Genomic DNA, 17,857 nt, shown 5'->3' on the forward strand with positions numbered 1-17,857 from the left:
AAAAGTGAGTTTTTTGAGTTTTTTGAGTTTATTGAGTTTGAAAAAGTGAGTTTTTTGAGTTTATTGTGTTTGAAAAAGTGAGTTTTTTGAGTTTTTTGAGTTTGAAAAAGTGAGTTTTTGAGTTTGAAAAAGTGAGTTTTTTGAGTTTTTTGAGTTTGAAAAAGTGAAGTTTTTTGAGTTTATTGAGTTTGAAAAAGTGAGTTTTTTGAGTTTTTGAGTTTGAAAAAGTGAGTTTTTTGAGTTTATTGAGTTTGAAAAAGTGAGTTTTTTGAGTTTTTGAGTTTGAAAAAGTGAGTTTTTTGAGTTTTTTGAGTTTGAAAAAGTGAGTTTTTTGAGTTTATTGAGTTTGAAAAAGTGAGTTTTTTGAGTTTTTGAGTTTGAAAAAGTGAGTTTTTTGAGTTTTTTTGAGTTTGAAAAAGTGAGTTTTTTGAGTTATTTGAGTTTGAAAAAGTGAGTTTTTGAGTTTGAAAAAGTGAGTTTTTTGAGTTTTTGAGTTTGAAAAAGTGAGTTTTTTTGAGTTTGAAAAAGTGAGTTTTTTGAGTTTTTTGAGTTTGAAAAAGTGAGTTTTTTGAGTTTTTGAGTTTGAAAAAGTGAGTTTTTTGAGTTTGTTGAGTTTGAAAAAGTGAGTTTTTTGAGTTTTTTGAGTTTGAAAAAGTGAGTTTTTTGAGTTTTTGAGTTTGAAAAAGTGAGTTTTTTGAGTTTGAAAAGTGGGTTTTTTGAGTTTTTTGAGTTTGAAAAAGTGAGTTTTTTGAGTTTTTGAGTTTGAAAAAGTGAGTTTTTTGAGTTTTTTGAGTTTTAAAAAGTGAGTTTTTTGAGTTTTTTGAGTTTGAAAAAGTGAGTTTTTTGAGTTTTTTGAGTTTGAAAAAGTGAGTTTTTGAGTTTTTTGAGTTTGAAAAAGTGAGTTTTTTGAGTTTTTTGAGTTTGAAAAAGTGAGTTTTTTGAGTTTTTTGAGTTTATTGAGTTTGAAAAAGTGAGTTTTTTGAGTTTTTTGAGTTTGAAAAAGTGAGTTTTTTGAGTTTTTTGAGTTTGAAAAAGTGAGTTTTTTGAGTTTTTTGAGTTTGAAAAAGTGAGTTTTTTGAGTTTTTTGAGTTTATTGAGTTTGAAAAAGTGAGTTTTTTGAGTTTATTGTGTTTGAAAAGTGAGTTTTTGAGTTTTTTGAGTTTGAAAAAGTGAGTTTTTGAGTTTGAAAAAGTGAGTTTTTTGAGTTTATTGAGTTTGAAAAAGTGAGTTTTTTGAGTTTTTTGAGTTTATTGAGTTTGAAAAAGTGAGTTTTTTGAGTTTTTTGAGTTTGAAAAAGTGAGTTTTTGAGTTTGAAAAAGTGAGTTTTTTGAGTTTGTTGAGTTTGAAAAAGTGAGTTTTTTGAGTTTTTTGAGTTTGAAAAAGTGAGTTTTTGAGTTTTTTGAGTTTGAAAAAGTGAGTTTTTGAGTTTGAAAAAGTGAGTTTTTTGAGTTTATTGAGTTTGAAAAAGTGAGTTTTTTGAGTTTTTTGAGTTTGAAAAAGTGAGTTTTTTGAGTTTTTGAGTTTGAAAAGTGAGTTTTTTGAGTTTTTTGAGTTTGAAAAGTGAGTTTTTTGAGTTTTTTGAGTTTATTGAGTTTGAAAAAGTGAGTTTTTTGAGTTTTTTGAGTTTGAAAAAGTGAGTTTTTTGAGTTTTTGAGTTTGAAAAAGTGAGTTTTTTGAGTTTTTTGAGTTTGAAAAAGTGAGTTTTTTTGAGTTTTTTGAGTTTATTGAGTTTGAAAAAGTGAGTTTTTTGAGTTTTTTAGTTTGAAAAGTGAGTTTTTTGAGTTTGTTGAGTTTGAAAAAGTGAGTTTTTTGAGTTTTTTGAGTTTGAAAAAGTGAGTTTTTTTGAGTTTTTTGAGTTTATTGAGTTTGAAAAGTGAGTTTTTTGAGTTTATTGTGTTTGAAAAAGTGAGTTTTTGAGTTTTTTGAGTTGAAAAAGTGAGTTTTGAGTTTGAAAAAGTGAGTTTTTTGAGTTTATTGAGTTTGAAAAAGTAAGTTTTTTGAGTTTTTTGAGTTTGAAAAAGTGAGTTTTTTGAGTTTTTTGAGTTTATTGAGTTTGAAAAAGTGAGTTTTTTGAGTTTTTTGAGTTTGAAAAAGTGAGTTTATTGTGTTTGAAAAAGTGAGTTTTTGAGTTTTTGAGTTTGAAAAGTGAGTTTTTGAGTTTGAAAAAGTGAGTTTTTTGAGTTTATTGAGTTTGAAAAGTGAGTTTTTTGAGTTTTTTGAGTTTGAAAAAGTGGTTTTTTGAGTTTTTTGAGTTTATTGAGTTTGAAAAGTGAGTTTTTTGAGTTTTTTGAGTTTGAAAAGTGAGTTTTTTGAGTTTTTTGAGTTTGAAAAAGTGAGTTTTTTGAGTTTTTTGAGTTTGAAAAAGTGAGTTTTTTGAGTTTTTTGAGTTTATTGATTTTGAAAAAGTGAGTTTTTTGAGTTTTTTGAGTTTGAAAAAGTGAGTTTTTTGAGTTTTTTGAGTTTGAAAAAGTGAGTTTTTTGAGTTTTTTGAGTTTGAAAAAGTGAGTTTTTTGAGTTTTTTGAGTTTATTGAGTTTGAAAAAAGTGAGTTTTTTGAGTTTATTGTGTTTGAAAAAGTGAGTTTTTGAGTTTTTTGAGTTTGAAAAAGTGAGTTTTTGAGTTTGAAAAAGTGAGTTTTTTGAGTTTTTTGAGTTTGAAAAAGTGAGTTTTTTGAGTTTATTGAGTTTGAAAAAAGTGAGTTTTTTGAGTTTTTGAGTTTGAAAAAGTGAGTTTTTTGAGTTTATTGAGTTTGAAAAAGTGAGTTTTTTGAGTTTTTGAGTTTGAAAAAGTGAGTTTTTTGAGTTTTTTGAGTTTGAAAAAGTGAGTTTTTTGAGTTTATTGAGTTTGAAAAAGTGAGTTTTTTGAGTTTTTGAGTTTGAAAAAGTGAGTTTTTGAGTTTTTTGAGTTTGAAAAAGTGAGTTTTTTGAGTTTTTTGAGTTTGAAAAAGTGAGTTTTTGAGTTTGAAAAAGTGAGTTTTTTGAGTTTTTGAGTTTGAAAAAGTGAGTTTTTTGAGTTTGAAAAAGTGAGTTTTTTGAGTTTTTTGAGTTTGAAAAAGTGAGTTTTTTGAGTTTATTGAGTTTGAAAAAGTGAGTTTTTTGAGTTTTTTGAGTTTGAAAAAGTGAGTTTTTTGAGTTTTTGAGTTTGAAAAAGTGAGTTTTTTGAGTTTGTTGAGTTTGAAAAAGTGAGTTTTTTGAGTTTTTTGAGTTTGAAAAAGTGAGTTTTTTGAGTTTTTGAGTTTGAAAAAGTGAGTTTTTTGAGTTTGAAAAAGTGAGTTTTTTGAGTTTTTTGAGTTTGAAAAAGTGAGTTTTTTGAGTTTTTGAGTTTGAAAAAGTGAGTTTTTTGAGTTTTTTGAGTTTGAAAAAGTGAGTTTTTTGAGTTTTTTGAGTTTGAAAAAGTGAGTTTTTTGAGTTTTTTGAGTTTGAAAAAGTGAGTTTTTTGAGTTTTTTGAGTTTGAAAAAGTGAGTTTTTTGAGTTTTTTGAGTTTATTGAGTTTGAAAAAGTGAGTTTTTTGAGTTTTTTGAGTTTGAAAAAGTGAGTTTTTTGAGTTTTTTGAGTTTGAAAAAGTGAGTTTTTTGAGTTTTTTGAGTTTGAAAAAGTGAGTTTTTTGAGTTTTTTGAGTTTATTGAGTTTGAAAAAGTGAGTTTTTTGAGTTTATTGTGTTTGAAAAAGTGAGTTTTTGAGTTTTTTGAGTTTGAAAAAGTGAGTTTTTGAGTTTGAAAAAGTGAGTTTTTTGAGTTTGAAAAAGTGAGTTTTTTGAGTTTATTGTGTTTGAAAAAGTGAGTTTTTGAGTTTTTTGAGTTTGAAAAAGTGAGTTTTTGAGTTTGAAAAAGTGAGTTTTTTGAGTTTTTTGAGTTTGAAAAAGTGAGTTTTTTGAGTATTTTGAGTTTGAAAAAGTGAGTTTTTTGAGTTTTTTGAGTTTATTGAGTTTGAAAAAGTGAGTTTTTTGAGTTTTTTGAGTTTGAAAAAGTGAGTTTTTTGAGTTTTTTGAGTTTGAAAAAGTGAGTTTTTTGAGTTTTTTGAGTTTATTGAGTTTGAAAAAGTGAGTTTTTTGAGTTTTTTGAGTTTGAAAAAGTGAGTTTTTTGAGTTTTTTGAGTTTGAAAAAGTGAGTTTTTTGAGTTTTTTGAGTTTGAAAAAGTGAGTTTTTTGAGTTTTTTGAGTTTATTGAGTTTGAAAAAGTGAGTTTTTTGAGTTTTTTGAGTTTGAAAAAGTGAGTTTTTTGAGTTTTTTGAGTTTGAAAAAGTGAGTTTTTTGAGTTTTTTGAGTTTGAAAAAGTGAGTTTTTTGAGTTTTTTGAGTTTGAAAAAGTGAGTTTTTTGAGTTTTTTGAGTTTGAAAAAGTGAGTTTTTGAGTTTGAAAAAGTGAGTTTTTTGAGTTTTTGAGTTTGAAAAAGTGAGTTTTTTGAGTTTGAAAAAGTGAGTTTTTTGAGTTTTTTGAGTTTGAAAAAGTGAGTTTTTTGAGTTTTTGAGTTTGAAAAAGTGAGTTTTTTGAGTTTGTTGAGTTTGAAAAAGTGAGTTTTTTGAGTTTTTTGAGTTTGAAAAAGTGAGTTTTTTGAGTTTTTGAGTTTGAAAAAGTGAGTTTTTTGAGTTTGAAAAAGTGAGTTTTTTGAGTTTTTTGAGTTTGAAAAAGTGAGTTTTTTGAGTTTATTGAGTTTGAAAAAGTGAGTTTTTTGAGTTTTTTGAGTTTGAAAAAGTGAGTTTTTTGAGTTTTTTGAGTTTGAAAAAGTGAGTTTTTTGAGTTTTTTGAGTTTGAAAAAGTGAGTTTTTGAGTTTTTTGAGTTTGAAAAAGTGAGTTTTTTGAGTTTGTTGAGTTTGAAAAAGTGAGTTTTTTGAGTTTTTTGAGTTTGAAAAAGTGAGTTTTTGAGTTTTTTGAGTTTGAAAAAGTGAGTTTTTGAGTTTGAAAAAGTGAGTTTTTTGAGTTTATTGAGTTTGAAAAAGTGAGTTTTTTGAGTTTTTTGAGTTTGAAAAAGTGAGTTTTTTGAGTTTTTGAGTTTGAAAAAGTGAGTTTTTTGAGTTTTTTGAGTTTGAAAAAGTGAGTTTTTTGAGTTTTTTGAGTTTTTTGAGTTTATTGAGTTTGAAAAAGTGAGTTTTTTGAGTTTTTTGAGTTTGAAAAAGTGAGTTTTTTGAGTTTTTGAGTTTGAAAAAGTGAGTTTTTTGAGTTTATTGAGTTTGAAAAAGTGAGTTTTTTGAGTTTTTTGAGTTTATTGAGTTTGAAAAAGTGAGTTTTTTGAGTTTTTTGAGTTTGAAAAAGTGAGTTTTTTGAGTTTGTTGAGTTTGAAAAAGTGAGTTTTTTGAGTTTTTTGAGTTTGAAAAAGTGAGTTTTTTGAGTTTTTTGAGTTTATTGAGTTTGAAAAAGTGAGTTTTTTGAGTTTATTGTGTTTGAAAAAGTGAGTTTTTGAGTTTTTTGAGTTTGAAAAAGTGAGTTTTTGAGTTTGAAAAAGTGAGTTTTTTGAGTTTTTTGAGTTTGAAAAAGTGAGTTTTTTGAGTTTATTGAGTTTGAAAAAGTGAGTTTTTTGAGTTTTTGAGTTTGAAAAAGTGAGTTTTTTGAGTTTATTGAGTTTGAAAAAGTGAGTTTTTTGAGTTTTTGAGTTTGAAAAAGTGAGTTTTTTGAGTTTTTTGAGTTTGAAAAAGTGAGTTTTTTGAGTTTATTGAGTTTGAAAAAGTGAGTTTTTTGAGTTTTTGAGTTTGAAAAAGTGAGTTTTTTGAGTTTTTTGAGTTTGAAAAAGTGAGTTTTTTGAGTTTTTTGAGTTTGAAAAAGTGAGTTTTTGAGTTTGAAAAAGTGAGTTTTTTGAGTTTTTGAGTTTGAAAAAGTGAGTTTTTTGAGTTTGAAAAAGTGAGTTTTTTGAGTTTTTTGAGTTTGAAAAAGTGAGTTTTTTGAGTTTTTGAGTTTGAAAAAGTGAGTTTTTTGAGTTTGTTGAGTTTGAAAAAGTGAGTTTTTTGAGTTTTTTGAGTTTGAAAAAGTGAGTTTTTTGAGTTTTTGAGTTTGAAAAAGTGAGTTTTTTGAGTTTTTTGAGTTTGAAAAAGTGAGTTTTTTGAGTTTTTTGAGTTTATTGAGTTTGAAAAAGTGAGTTTTTTGAGTTTTTTGAGTTTGAAAAAGTGAGTTTTTTGAGTTTTTTGAGTTTGAAAAAGTGAGTTTTTTGAGTTTTTTGAGTTTGAAAAAGTGAGTTTTTTGAGTTTTTTGAGTTTATTGAGTTTGAAAAAGTGAGTTTTTTGAGTTTATTGTGTTTGAAAAAGTGAGTTTTTGAGTTTTTTGAGTTTGAAAAAGTGAGTTTTTGAGTTTGAAAAAGTGAGTTTTTTGAGTTTGAAAAAGTGAGTTTTTTGAGTTTATTGTGTTTGAAAAAGTGAGTTTTTGAGTTTTTTGAGTTTGAAAAAGTGAGTTTTTGAGTTTGAAAAAGTGAGTTTTTTGAGTTTTTTGAGTTTGAAAAAGTGAGTTTTTTGAGTTTTTTGAGTTTGAAAAAGTGAGTTTTTTGAGTTTTTTGAGTTTTTTGAGTTTATTGAGTTTGAAAAAGTGAGTTTTTTGAGTTTTTTGAGTTTGAAAAAGTGAGTTTTTTGAGTTTGTTGAGTTTGAAAAAGTGAGTTTTTTGAGTTTTTTGAGTTTGAAAAAGTGAGTTTTTTGAGTTTTTTGAGTTTATTGAGTTTGAAAAAGTGAGTTTTTTGAGTTTATTGTGTTTGAAAAAGTGAGTTTTTGAGTTTTTTGAGTTTGAAAAAGTGAGTTTTTGAGTTTGAAAAAGTGAGTTTTTTGAGTTTTTTGAGTTTGAAAAAGTGAGTTTTTTGAGTTTTTTGAGTTTGAAAAAGTGAGTTTTTTGAGTTTTTTGAGTTTATTGAGTTTGAAAAAGTGAGTTTTTTGAGTTTTTTGAGTTTGAAAAAGTGAGTTTTTTGAGTTTTTTGAGTTTGAAAAAGTGAGTTTTTTGAGTTTTTTGAGTTTTTGAGTTTGAAAAAGTGAGTTTTTTTAGTTTTTTGAGTTTGAAAAAGTGAGTTTTTTGAGTTTTTTGAGTTTGAAAAAGTGAGTTTTTTGAGTTTATTGAGTTTGAAAAAGTGAGTTTTTTGAGTTTGTTGAGTTTGAAAAAGTGAGTTTTTTGAGTTTATTGAGTTTGAAAAAGTGAGTTTTTTGAGTTTTTTGAGTTTGAAAAAGTGAGTTTTTTGAGTTTTTTGAGTTTGAAAAAGTGAGTTTTTTGAGTTTTTTGAGTTTTTTGAGTTTGAAAAAGTGAGTTTTTTGAGTTTTTTGAGTTTGAAAAAGTGAGTTTTTTGAGTTTATTGAGTTTGAAAAAGTGAGTTTTTTGAGTTTATTGAGTTTGACAAACTCACTTTTTTTTGAGTGATTCACTCACTTTTTGTAAACAAACTCTCTTTTTTATGAGTGATGCACTCACTTTTGGGTTTGTTATTTTTATGCAAAAAGAATTGATAAAAATTACTACACAAATTCTACAAAATTTCTTACGTAAAATTGCTATGCTATTTTCTACGCTGCACATCTAATACCGGATATGGTTTGTCGACTGGAACTGTATTAGTTCTAACCCCCGGACCAAGTATTCAAGCATCCGAATCCGAATCCGGAACAGTTCCAGGTACTGTTCTAAAAAATAAATGGAATCGCAAGCTTTTTCTGGTTCGGTATGGGTTGATTATCGGTTCCAGGACCGGTATGGGCTCATGATTGCTACCAGGACCGGAATAAGTTCATGATAGGTTCCAGGAACGGAATGGGTTCAGTATCAGTTCCAGGATCGGTACTGGTTTATGATAGGTTCCAGTATCAGTATGGGTTCATGATCGGTTCCAGAACAGATATGGGTTCATGATAGGTTCCAGAATAAATACGGGTTCATGATAGGTTCTAGGACAGGTATGGGTTCATGATCGTTTCCAGGACCTATACAGGGATTTCCAGAGGTTCTCATAGTTCTGGGACACTTCCTAAACTCTTTCCTATTGGAAGTGAACTTCTAATGTTGGAAATTCGACACTATGGCACCCTTTTTGGACAGGGTCGTTGGAAATTCTTATTGCATTTGTCCATCAAGGGTGCTAGGGAGTCCAATTCCCATTACAATAAGTTCATTTCATGTAAGAAAGAGTCAATGCCGGTATGAGGTTCTGATAAGTTCCAGGAGCGGTATGGGTTCATGATAAGTTCCAGGACCGGAATGGGTTCATGATAGGTTCCAAAATCGGTATGAGTTCATGATCGGACCGGTCTTAGGACCAGTATTGGTTCCAGGACCGGTATGGGTTCAGTATCGGTTCCAGGACCGTCATTAGGTCTTGTCCAGTTCTAGAATCAGAAAAGGTGCAGTCAGGACCAGTACGGGTTCGGTATTGGTTGTAGATCTCTTAAGGGGTAGTCATAAGTACCTCATTTTGATTGGGTTTTGAGTCCAATATTTTCGGTATGTTCTTTACAGTAAAGTGCATCTATGAAAATTAGTTGCGTAGCGCTGTATCTTGGCCAAATTAACTAGTTTAAAAACAAAAACTTCTAACTGCAGGATCCCGAACGAAGACAAATTCCACGTAAACAAGCCGGCGCTAAGGATACTGTTTCCCTTCCTGCTGAACGACGTAGTCCCGGGCCGGGCGAAACGATCGGCCCGTGCACAAGTGAAACCCTGGCTGCTGAACTCATACCAGGCCCATCGGGCCTGCGTTACCGGGCTCACCTACCTGGACGACACTGGGTTGCTGTTGAGCTGCAGCAGCGATCGCACCGTACGCCTGTGGACACTCGGTGGGCGCTACATCGGGCTACTGGGCAGCCCGGTCAACTGGCAACCGCTACCCATGGCCGTACCCCCGCCGGCCGACTATCGTTTCCGCATTCCGCCCGATCTGCAGCGTGAGGTAAGTTTCACCACCCTGAAGGTGTTGCGAGGCGGCAAAGATAGTTCCCGAACTGCTAGAACCAAGAGTGGCGGAGGCACTGCCACTGTCGGTGACATCGTCGGTGTTGCTGCGGATCGATCCAAGCACACACCGATGATCGAAACGTATGGCAGTCCGCTGGCCGAACCAATCCTTAACACTGCCGTGCTGAAGTTACCCTCTAAAGAGCCGATGCTGCAGACGATCAAGCTCGATCGGACGTATCCTTCCTTCCCGCTGTACCGGCACATGGTAGCGTTTCCTGTGCAGCCGCTAAAACGCACGAACAAAACAGTGGAAGAGAACGGGAGCGATTGGAACGAGCTGGAACAGCTACTGGAGCGAACAAAGGCGTTACAGTTCAAGGATGCCCCCAGTGACGCCGACGCCGAAGGCACGCAGTGAGGAAGGAAAAGCATTTTCGGTTTTTATTTTTGAAAGTAATCTCATATGGATATTTATTTAGATGGATTTGGACGGTTGGCGTGCGTGTGGTAGCGCGCCGCCATATCATGATTTAAAATTGGTTTCGATCGATACACATACTATCAAACTTTCTTTATGTTTTTTTTCTTTCTCGGCCCTAACCCTCTTCTCTACGTGCGTGTAATGGCTAACCAATGTGTACTAATTCTAGCGTCCCCTTTGCCTAGTACGTAATTGCATGTCCCTGGTGTGTAACGGAGTACTACGGTAATTGTGGACGCACACCGGTGTCCACTAGCTAAGGCAGTTGGGTTTTTTTCTGTTTAAATCGATCAGTTCTGCTTGCAGTACGCACACACACACTCTCCTGCAATCAGAAAACGTGCGTGTGTGTAAGCGACAATGCACGATTTTGAGCTTACGTCTCACGCTTTCGTCATTTTCGATGGAATGTTTCGATTCAAAACGAGCCTACCTATTTACCATGGTGCTTACTAATTAAATGACTGTAAATATTTACACTGCTACATGCTACCTCAGCGAACATAATCTCCATTTGTTGCGCCGCACGTTCGCTAGATTTCCGTTCCTTCTAAGTTGTATACTAAAAGTTCGTCGCCTACAGATCACTCTAGTGTGTTGACGAACTACTAATTTTCTATTGCCGGAGAGTAATAAAATAAAAGCCGGTGGTATACTCTCCAGCTTTGCTAATATTGAGGCCGGTTGCTAGCCCCTTCCCATACTCTGATTAGCAAGTATTTTTATAATAAATATAACATAGTGTCCATTCTTCTTACTTCATTCTTCACTTAACACAGAGCACCTTAATGGTGCATCTTTCATTCGTTCGTTTCGTTCTATCTACTGCTACTATTGTACACATTTGCCTTCTCACTATAAACTAACGTTCTTCTTCTTTTTCTTCTTCTTCTTCTTTTTCTTCTTCTTCTTCTTCTTCTTTCTCGTCTTCTTCTTCCACTTGTTCGTCTTTTAAAATTGCTTACTAATCTACACCTACACGGGAATGGGCGTTTCGATAAAAGATAAAGAGCTTGAGAAACGTTTAAATTAGTAACTATAAACATAAAACCGTAGAAGGAGGAGTTAAAAACACAAACAAAAAAAAACAATAGTAGATAAAATGCCACATATGTCACAATATTTTACAGGCGCTAGCTCAAACTTTGATCGTTAAGGCAAGAGACATATTTCGATATTGCCTGAGATACGCCAACTTTACCACTATCTCACTGTGCTAACGCCCCGTGTAAGAGAATTCGCATATTCGCGTGATCTCCCCATTTCCACACAGAGACACGGACACAGTATTGAATGGAGCTTTTCTAGCCGGTCGGGCAGTGCCTACCGCTGGCACAACACCGCAGGGGAGGGGAGTTTTCCGTTATTACAGCTCGGTTGTAGTTTCCGCATCGGATCGATCCAGATCGTTTAGGTAGGAGAAGGACAGCTGGTTGTAGTCGCGCTTGCCAAAGCTAACGTTTTCGTTCGTGGGACTGATATGGTTCAGCTGCGGTTGCGACTGTAGGTCTCCGTTTTGGCTGCAAAGGTTTGAGATCGATTGTTTCGGTTAGAGTTTGCGTATCAATTCAGGGAAGGAGTGTTGGGAAAAATTAATGAGAATTAATCATAAAAATTGTATAGAAGCTGGTTGCATTTCCCAGAAGAATTTTGAATATTGTATAAGTCATTAATCTTTTGCGATTCAGATCTATTTGAAGAGTTATTAATATTTAATTATTGAAGATAGCTTTATCAGAATGAGTCACTGAACTGAGTCTAAGCAGTGAATTGATTTGATTTGAACAATTCAAGAGTTATTCGAAAACCTTTGTGACTCTTTTGCATGTTAAATCTCAGCGAGTGAGTGATTTAACTCTCCACACCGGCCCGTAACTCACTGACAGCACAACTCTCTTAGTCGCTCACAAGACTCCCAGAAAGTGAACTAAAAATATAACTCGTCAATCTAATTCACTCATTGTGAGTCCTGATCACTACTTGAGAGAGTTTAAATCATTTGTTATCGATTAGTATACGTTCCTAACTCTCTTTGATATAACTGTGTGTCATTGATTTATAGCGATTCTGGAAAATACGTTAACTTCTTCCGATAAGGTTTAAGTTGTTTCCTGAAGCTACTAGGACCTTTGGAGATTCAAGGTCAATGTCAAATTCCAATGAGAATCTTTGAAGATTTTCAGACTCCAAATTCAGATCCACTCAAATGCATTACCCAACATAGTGCAAAGCTTGTGGACTTGCGTCCTCCAACTTACCGAATGTGAAACAGAGGATTCGTGATTGGCACATCGTTGTAGCGATTGTTGCGCCCCAGCGTGTTGGTCACTATCTCCGTCCCCGCGTAACCACCCACACCTGGGCCCCCGTTGTGCATCGGGTGATGATGGTGGCCCTGGTTCAGGTTCACGTTGTTCGACCCGTGGTTGGCGTTGTTGTGGTGCGGTGCATGATTGATGTTCCGCTGGTTGCGACCGAGCGTGTTGAAGGTGTTGTTCTGGGCCATCGTTAAATTGTTTCGATTCAGCGTATCCCCGTACCTGCAAGGAGGGTAGAATTCGTTTATGAGCCAACATTGGACCACAGATCCCGCTCTCTCTCTCTCTCTCGCTCTACTAGCCCTCTACTTACCCGTTGATGTAGTTATTGCGCTCGGATTTGATGCGGCCGAGTGTGAGCGTGCCGGGCACTACCGGGCCCCCATTACCGCCGGAACCGAGCGGATTCAGATAGTTGTTGCGGTTCATCTCGAGCGTCCGGTTGAGCGTGTTCTGGCGGTTGTTAATGTTGAGATTGTTGTTGTTCTTCGTGTTGTTGTTATTGTTGCGCTGCAGCGTGCCAACAACAGCGGTCGTTGCGTCGGAATTTGTAGGACTGTGCTGACCTGTTTTGGATGGAAAAAGGGAGTGCAAGAAGAGAGAGCGACAAGTGTTAAAAGTGCTTTCGTTCGGTTTTGGGCATTCCACCTCGGACTGACCATTTTCCTTGTGCGTAATGTAGCTAACGTTGTCGAGGCTAAAGGCATGGTTTTTCGCACTAAAGTCTAGCTGCAGATCGTCACCCTCGTCGGCGAGCGGTACGGCCATCGCCAGCACCTGCGTTTCGTACTCCTTCAGGCTGGTCGGATTGTCCGACGGGGGCTGCTGCTGGGAGTTGATCATGACCGGATCGTAGCGTACGGGGCTAGTAGCGGGTGCAGTATACTGGCGCATTCTTTGCTTAAAGTTTTTGTATCTACGGGAAAGCGTGAAATGGGAAAGTAGGGCATTACTTAGCAGGATTCTATCGGGCATGGGGAAGAAGTAGCCTTGCGACACGCTCGCCACACTTACTTGGACCAGGAGATGCAAATGTACACGATACCGATGGAACCGAGGATGAGAATGACGATCGCGACGGCAATCAGCGCGAACGGGAACACGTCCTCGTTGCCCACGATAGTCGCCTTGATCTTCTGTATCGGCAGCTTCGGCTCGATCGGCCCGAAGATACCCTGGGCCGTCGCTCGCGCAATGCTGGACGCTTCGAAGTTGATCTGCGACAGGACGGCGGGCGCAAAGATGCGCTTCGCGACCGTGCTGGAGTTGCGCTCGAGAATGCGTTCCGTTTGCGGATCAACGGCATAGAACCTGTGTGGAAGTGGAATGAAGAAAAAAAGAAGGTTATTGCACGATCGTTCCAGGCCACCCCGTTCCCGTACATACCATACATCCGTCGCTCCGGCCACCTCCTCGGCGGTGCCGTTCTCATTCAGCACCTTCCGCACCGCGAACCGCTCAATGCCCGTGATCAAACCGTCCGTCTTCTCGTGCAGCAGCTCCTCGAGGTTGCGCGCGTGCCGCCGCATATCCTTCGGGTTCGAGTCGAGAAAGACGAGCGCCATCCGGTTGATGTCGGCGATCAGGTTCACCACGACGCGGGCCCGGGCCCGGTGCACGATCGCACCGGCCGTCGCGTTGCCATTGTTGTCGCGCGCCTCCACCAAAAACACGAGCGGCGTCTGGCGCACCTGCTGCAGCGGTTTCTGCGTCTTCAGCATGCCGGTGTCTTCGCTCACCGTGAAGTACGTGCTCGGTGCGTCCTCGGGCGCGATCTCGTTCGCCTGCCCGTCCACATCGAGCAGCGCGTACTTGAGCTGCCCGTACGGTCCCATGTCCCGGTCGGTAGCCTTCACCTGCAGCACCGGCGTATCGATGTCCGCGTCCGCACCGATCACCGCGTAGTACGTGTCGTTCCGGGCGCTCTGCTGGTACGTCCGCGGGATCACAAACTGCGGCACGTTGTCGTTTTCGTCCTGCACGATCACCTTCACGGTGGCGGCATTCCTGTGCTGATTGACGAAGTACTTGCTGGACGCTAGCCGCACCTCGAGCTGGTGGCTGGTGGCCGCCTCGTAGTCGAGCGGTGCCGCCAGGGCCAGCGCGCAGGCATGGTCCTCGATCGTGACGCGGAACAGCCGCCGGACCGTATCGTCGCCCGCCAGCTCGCAGCTAAAGCCGCCGTTGTGTTTGGTCGCCTTCTTCGAGTTGATAATTTGGATCAGCTTGATCGTTGCGTTCACCCCGGTCGATTCGGGCACGCTCGTCGTGTAGCTGTCGTCGCTGAACGCAAGCCCCTGCACCTCGAGGTTGACGATGCCACCGCTCTCTAGGCGCGATTCGGCCGAATCCCCGTTCGGGTTGGCCGGTATGTGGCCCACGTAGACGGGCAGGGTCGACACGCTGCTCAGCTGCGGCTCGCCCATATCGAACGCCCGCACATCGATCAGATACTCGCTGTCCTCCTCCTTGCCGAGATCGTCCCGAATGCGCACGATGCCGGAGTCGGCATCGACCTGGAAGTACTTGAGCGCTTTGCCCCGCCCGACCAGCTCGTACCGCACCACGTTCCCGGGCGACGACCCGTCCCCGTCCACCGCCGGCATCGAACCGACGATCGCCCCAATCGGCAGATTGTCATTGATGCTAACCGGCTCCGGGATCGACACAAACACCGGCGGTATATCGTTCCGGTCCTCCACCTCCACCAGTACGCGAATGTAATCGCCCGCCCCGGTACCATTGTTCTCCAGCGTGCCCACCAGCAGCTCGTGCATTTTGTCCTTCTCGTAGTCCAGCCCCCGGATCGTCTTGATCTGACCCGTGCGCGCATCCACCTTGAACAGATCGCCCGGCCCGCGCCTCAGCGTGTACGTAATTTCGGGCTTCGTGTCCGGATCGAACGCGCGCACCGTCGTCACCGTCATGTCCGGCACGTTTTCCGGCACCTTAATCTCCACCGTCGACTCCATAAACCGGGGCACCTCGTCCGCCACATCGCGCACCTTCACCGTGACGCTGGCCGTGCCGAGCCGCGGTTCCGGCGCCCCATCCTTTGCCGTCACCACGAACCGGTACTCCTTCTGCTTCTCGTAATCCAGCGCCACCTTCGTGCGCACCTCGCCCGTCCGCGAATCGATCCGGAACGGTATGTCCGACGGGACCGTGTACGTAATCTCCGCGTTCATGCCCTCGTCCGCATCGGTCGCGCGCACCGTCCCGATCGACACATTCTCCCGCCCCTCGTCCACCGCAAACACGTACGGCAGCTGGCGCTCGTCAAACTCCGGATTCTTGTCGTTGATGTCCGTCACCTTGATGTTGACGGTGGCACTGCTCGCCAACCCACCGTTGTCCTCGGCCCGCACGATCAGCTGGTAGCGGGTCAGATCCTCCCGATCGAGCTTGCGGATCACGCTGATCACGCCACTGTCCTTGCCGATCGAGAACTGGCGCAGATCGTTCCCGGTCGTGATCGCATAGCTGACGGGGTCATTTTCCGGATCCTCCGCCTTCAGCACGATCACGGTGGAGTTGATTTCCGCTCCCTCGCTCACCTGCACCTCGTACACGGGACGGGCGAAGCGGGGCGGTTTCGTGTTCGGCCCGGGCGTGATCGTCACCTCGACGATCGCCTGCGACGAAAGCCCGCCGACGTCCGACGCCTGCACCGTGATGCTGTACTGTTCGCCCGCGTTCAGCCGGGTGCGCGTTTCGATTTCGCCCGTCGCCGGATCGATGCCGAACTTGCTCGCCCCATTGTTCGACACGTGGAAGATCGAGTACGTGATGGCGGCATTTTCGGCCGCATCGTTATCGGTGGCGTGTACCTGCGTCACCAGCCGGCGGCCATCCCCAGCCATCAGCGTTACCGGCGCGACCATCGCCAGCCGCGGTGCGTTATCGTTCACGTCGCGCAGATGGACGGTCAGGCTCATGGGGGCGCTGGCCGCATTGCCGCTCGCTTCGCGGGCCACCACCTGGAACAGGTACTTGCCCGGGCTGGGCGGATCGCGGTCCAGCCCTTCCTCGTTCACGCGCAGCACGCCCTCCTTCGAGACGGTAAAGGACGGTGTCGTTACCTCGTAGATGTACTCCATGCCCTCACCGTCCGGGCCCAGGTCCTGGTCGGTGGTGGACAGCTTGATCGGGCTACCGTGCGCATCCATCACGACCGTCCCGATGGGGGAGTTTTCATCGACAAAGCCCTCCGTCGCGGTAATGCTTATCATCGGTGGGTACGCGTCGACCGGCTTCACGTGTATCGACAGCTTCGCCGTCGTGAAGCGCTTCATATCGGAGACCTCTTCCGCCTTCACGACGAGGTCGAACTTTTTCGCCGTCACCGAACCGTCCACCAGCTTCGTCTGCTTCAGCACGCCCGTTTGCGGATCGATCTCGAAGTAGTCGCCATAGTTGCCGGGTATGCCGCTCAGGAAGCTGTACCGGATCGGGGCACTGATCGTGTCGAGATCGACCGCCTGGATGCGCTCGGGCGTTACCGTCAGCACACCCTGCAGCGTACCGGTCGGCACGGACGCACTGTACTCCGGGTTGAGGCAGGCCCCATCGAGCAGGACGCAACCGCGATAGATGAACGAGGGATCCTGGTCGTCCGAGTCGGCAATGTCGATCGTTAGCGTCGTGGTCGCGGACAGCCGCTCGGAAGCGTTGCGAGAACGATCCTGTAAGGAGAATGGGAAGGGAAAAGAAAACGGTTTGAGTAGGTTGAAGCAACAGAGTCACCTGAAAAGTAGTGTGCTAGCTTCTGCGGAGCAATTAAATTGTAACTGTTTTTGGCAATATTAGTTACTTTCCATCGAATGCAGTGAAATTGAGGCCCTGGAGGCCCTCCCGTGGAGTTCGTTGCTTTAACTGCCTTCACGAATGGTACGCGATTCCTTTCACCTGCTTACGCTAGTAACCGGTACGCCTGCTTGCCGTCAATCCAGGGCCTAGCCAGTGACACAGAAGTCAATCGATCGATACAGCGGCGAGAAGAGCGGCACAGTCATAAATGAAGTGCAGCAATAAAGATCGGTTTAAGGTTTGTGTTAATTGATACTTAAACCACTGCGGAATGGAGAGCTTTGGCCACAACTGTTACCGCAGTTACCGATGCTTTAACGATCCCGCTCCATGCCTTGTTCGTTGCTGGGGCTACTTAACAGGTAACTAGAGCCTAGAGGAATCTTGAGCTTGGTTGCTTGTGCTACGCGTTTGTGAAGGGGTACGGGGTGGGTCAATTTTATTGACACTATTAAATGTATTATTTTTATTAAAGTAAGCTAGCCTGATCAGTAAGAGACAAAATCATTGAATTGACTTCATTAGTGCAATAATTCTCTTAATTCAATAATGCAAAAGCTGAAGAATAGGATTGTAGTAACGAATTGCAATGTTTGTGCAATTACGATACTATTATGAGGATTGTTTCTCGTTCGTTGATCTTTCAATTCGAATTAGACATCTTCATGCAACGGATTACACAGCGATCGTAGGCTTATCGGCTTAGTATGGTTCGTATGACAGCTCTGTAACATTACACTGTAAGCGAAACACGAACCCATACAGCTTAACCGGCAAACGTTGAACTTGAGCGGGTTGTATTCTTTCCTCCCCTCCATGTTGGTTGGTGTCAGTGGTCACGTCAAACCTTTGTGCCAATCATCCTTCGTGTTGTGTATTTCTTCCCCCTTTCTGTGGGATCAATAACAACATTCTGCCAGGCCAGCCAGACAGCCAATGTAGTAATAATCAATGGCATCTTTTGTGCGAAGGATTGAAACGGCTGGTGTGGAAACTGCTAGTAACATGCTCTAATCCCTCTCATCGTTTGCCGGTGCGAGTGTGGCGCTGTTGTGATGCAGACAAGAGTTTCATCTACCTCTGTTAGGAGTGTGTGTTGCCGCTCGTTGGGTTCGTCGTTCGTCGTGCAGCCAGCTCTTTTGATGGCGTCTTCGTCATCTTCGTGCTGCACACTGATTTCTGTCAGTTCGCTCCTAGCAAATCTAGTGCAATCATCGTTTGCATGATCCCCTTGTTATATTGAGGCTAGTTACGCTTTCTTCTTCGTGTGGAATTAAATAAAAATTCCACCGATCCACCACCCGATCCGTACCCATCACTTGACCCAACAGGCTCACGTTTGTTGCATTCAGCGTTCTTCTCCTGTTTGGAAGAAGGGAGACGGAATCGTTTAAAATTCTCA

At 40.8% G+C, this 17,857-nt stretch overlaps 2 protein-coding genes across 2 annotated transcripts in view; one reads left to right on the plus strand and one right to left on the minus strand.

Moving 5' to 3' along the window:
- LOC120960985 (WD repeat-containing protein on Y chromosome) overlaps window positions 1-9,417 on the plus strand; it is a 17,140-nt gene extending 7,723 nt beyond the window's left edge. The window contains exon 3 of the mRNA XM_040384496.2: window positions 8,488-9,417. Coding sequence (XP_040240430.2) covers window positions 8,488-9,265 — 778 coding nt within the window. The 3' untranslated portion in view covers window positions 9,266-9,417. The remainder of the gene's footprint in view (window positions 1-8,487) is intronic.
- A 246-nt stretch (window positions 9,418-9,663) lies between these two features.
- Window positions 9,664-17,857, minus strand: part of LOC120960984 (cadherin-99C) — a 147,202-nt gene continuing 139,008 nt past the window's right edge. The window contains exons 8-13 of the mRNA XM_040384495.2: window positions 13,033-16,331; window positions 12,661-12,957; window positions 12,306-12,562; window positions 11,960-12,212; window positions 11,587-11,868; window positions 9,664-10,848 (exon numbers count right to left, since the gene is read on the minus strand). Of these exons, the coding sequence (XP_040240429.2) occupies window positions 10,695-10,848; window positions 11,587-11,868; window positions 11,960-12,212; window positions 12,306-12,562; window positions 12,661-12,957; window positions 13,033-16,331 (4,542 nt within the window). The 3' untranslated portion in view covers window positions 9,664-10,694. The remainder of the gene's footprint in view (window positions 10,849-11,586; window positions 11,869-11,959; window positions 12,213-12,305; window positions 12,563-12,660; window positions 12,958-13,032; window positions 16,332-17,857) is intronic.

The sequence above is a fragment of the Anopheles coluzzii genome, chromosome 2, assembly GCF_943734685.1.
Source record: "Anopheles coluzzii chromosome 2, AcolN3, whole genome shotgun sequence".
Classification (NCBI taxonomy): Eukaryota; Metazoa; Arthropoda; class Insecta; order Diptera; family Culicidae; genus Anopheles; species Anopheles coluzzii.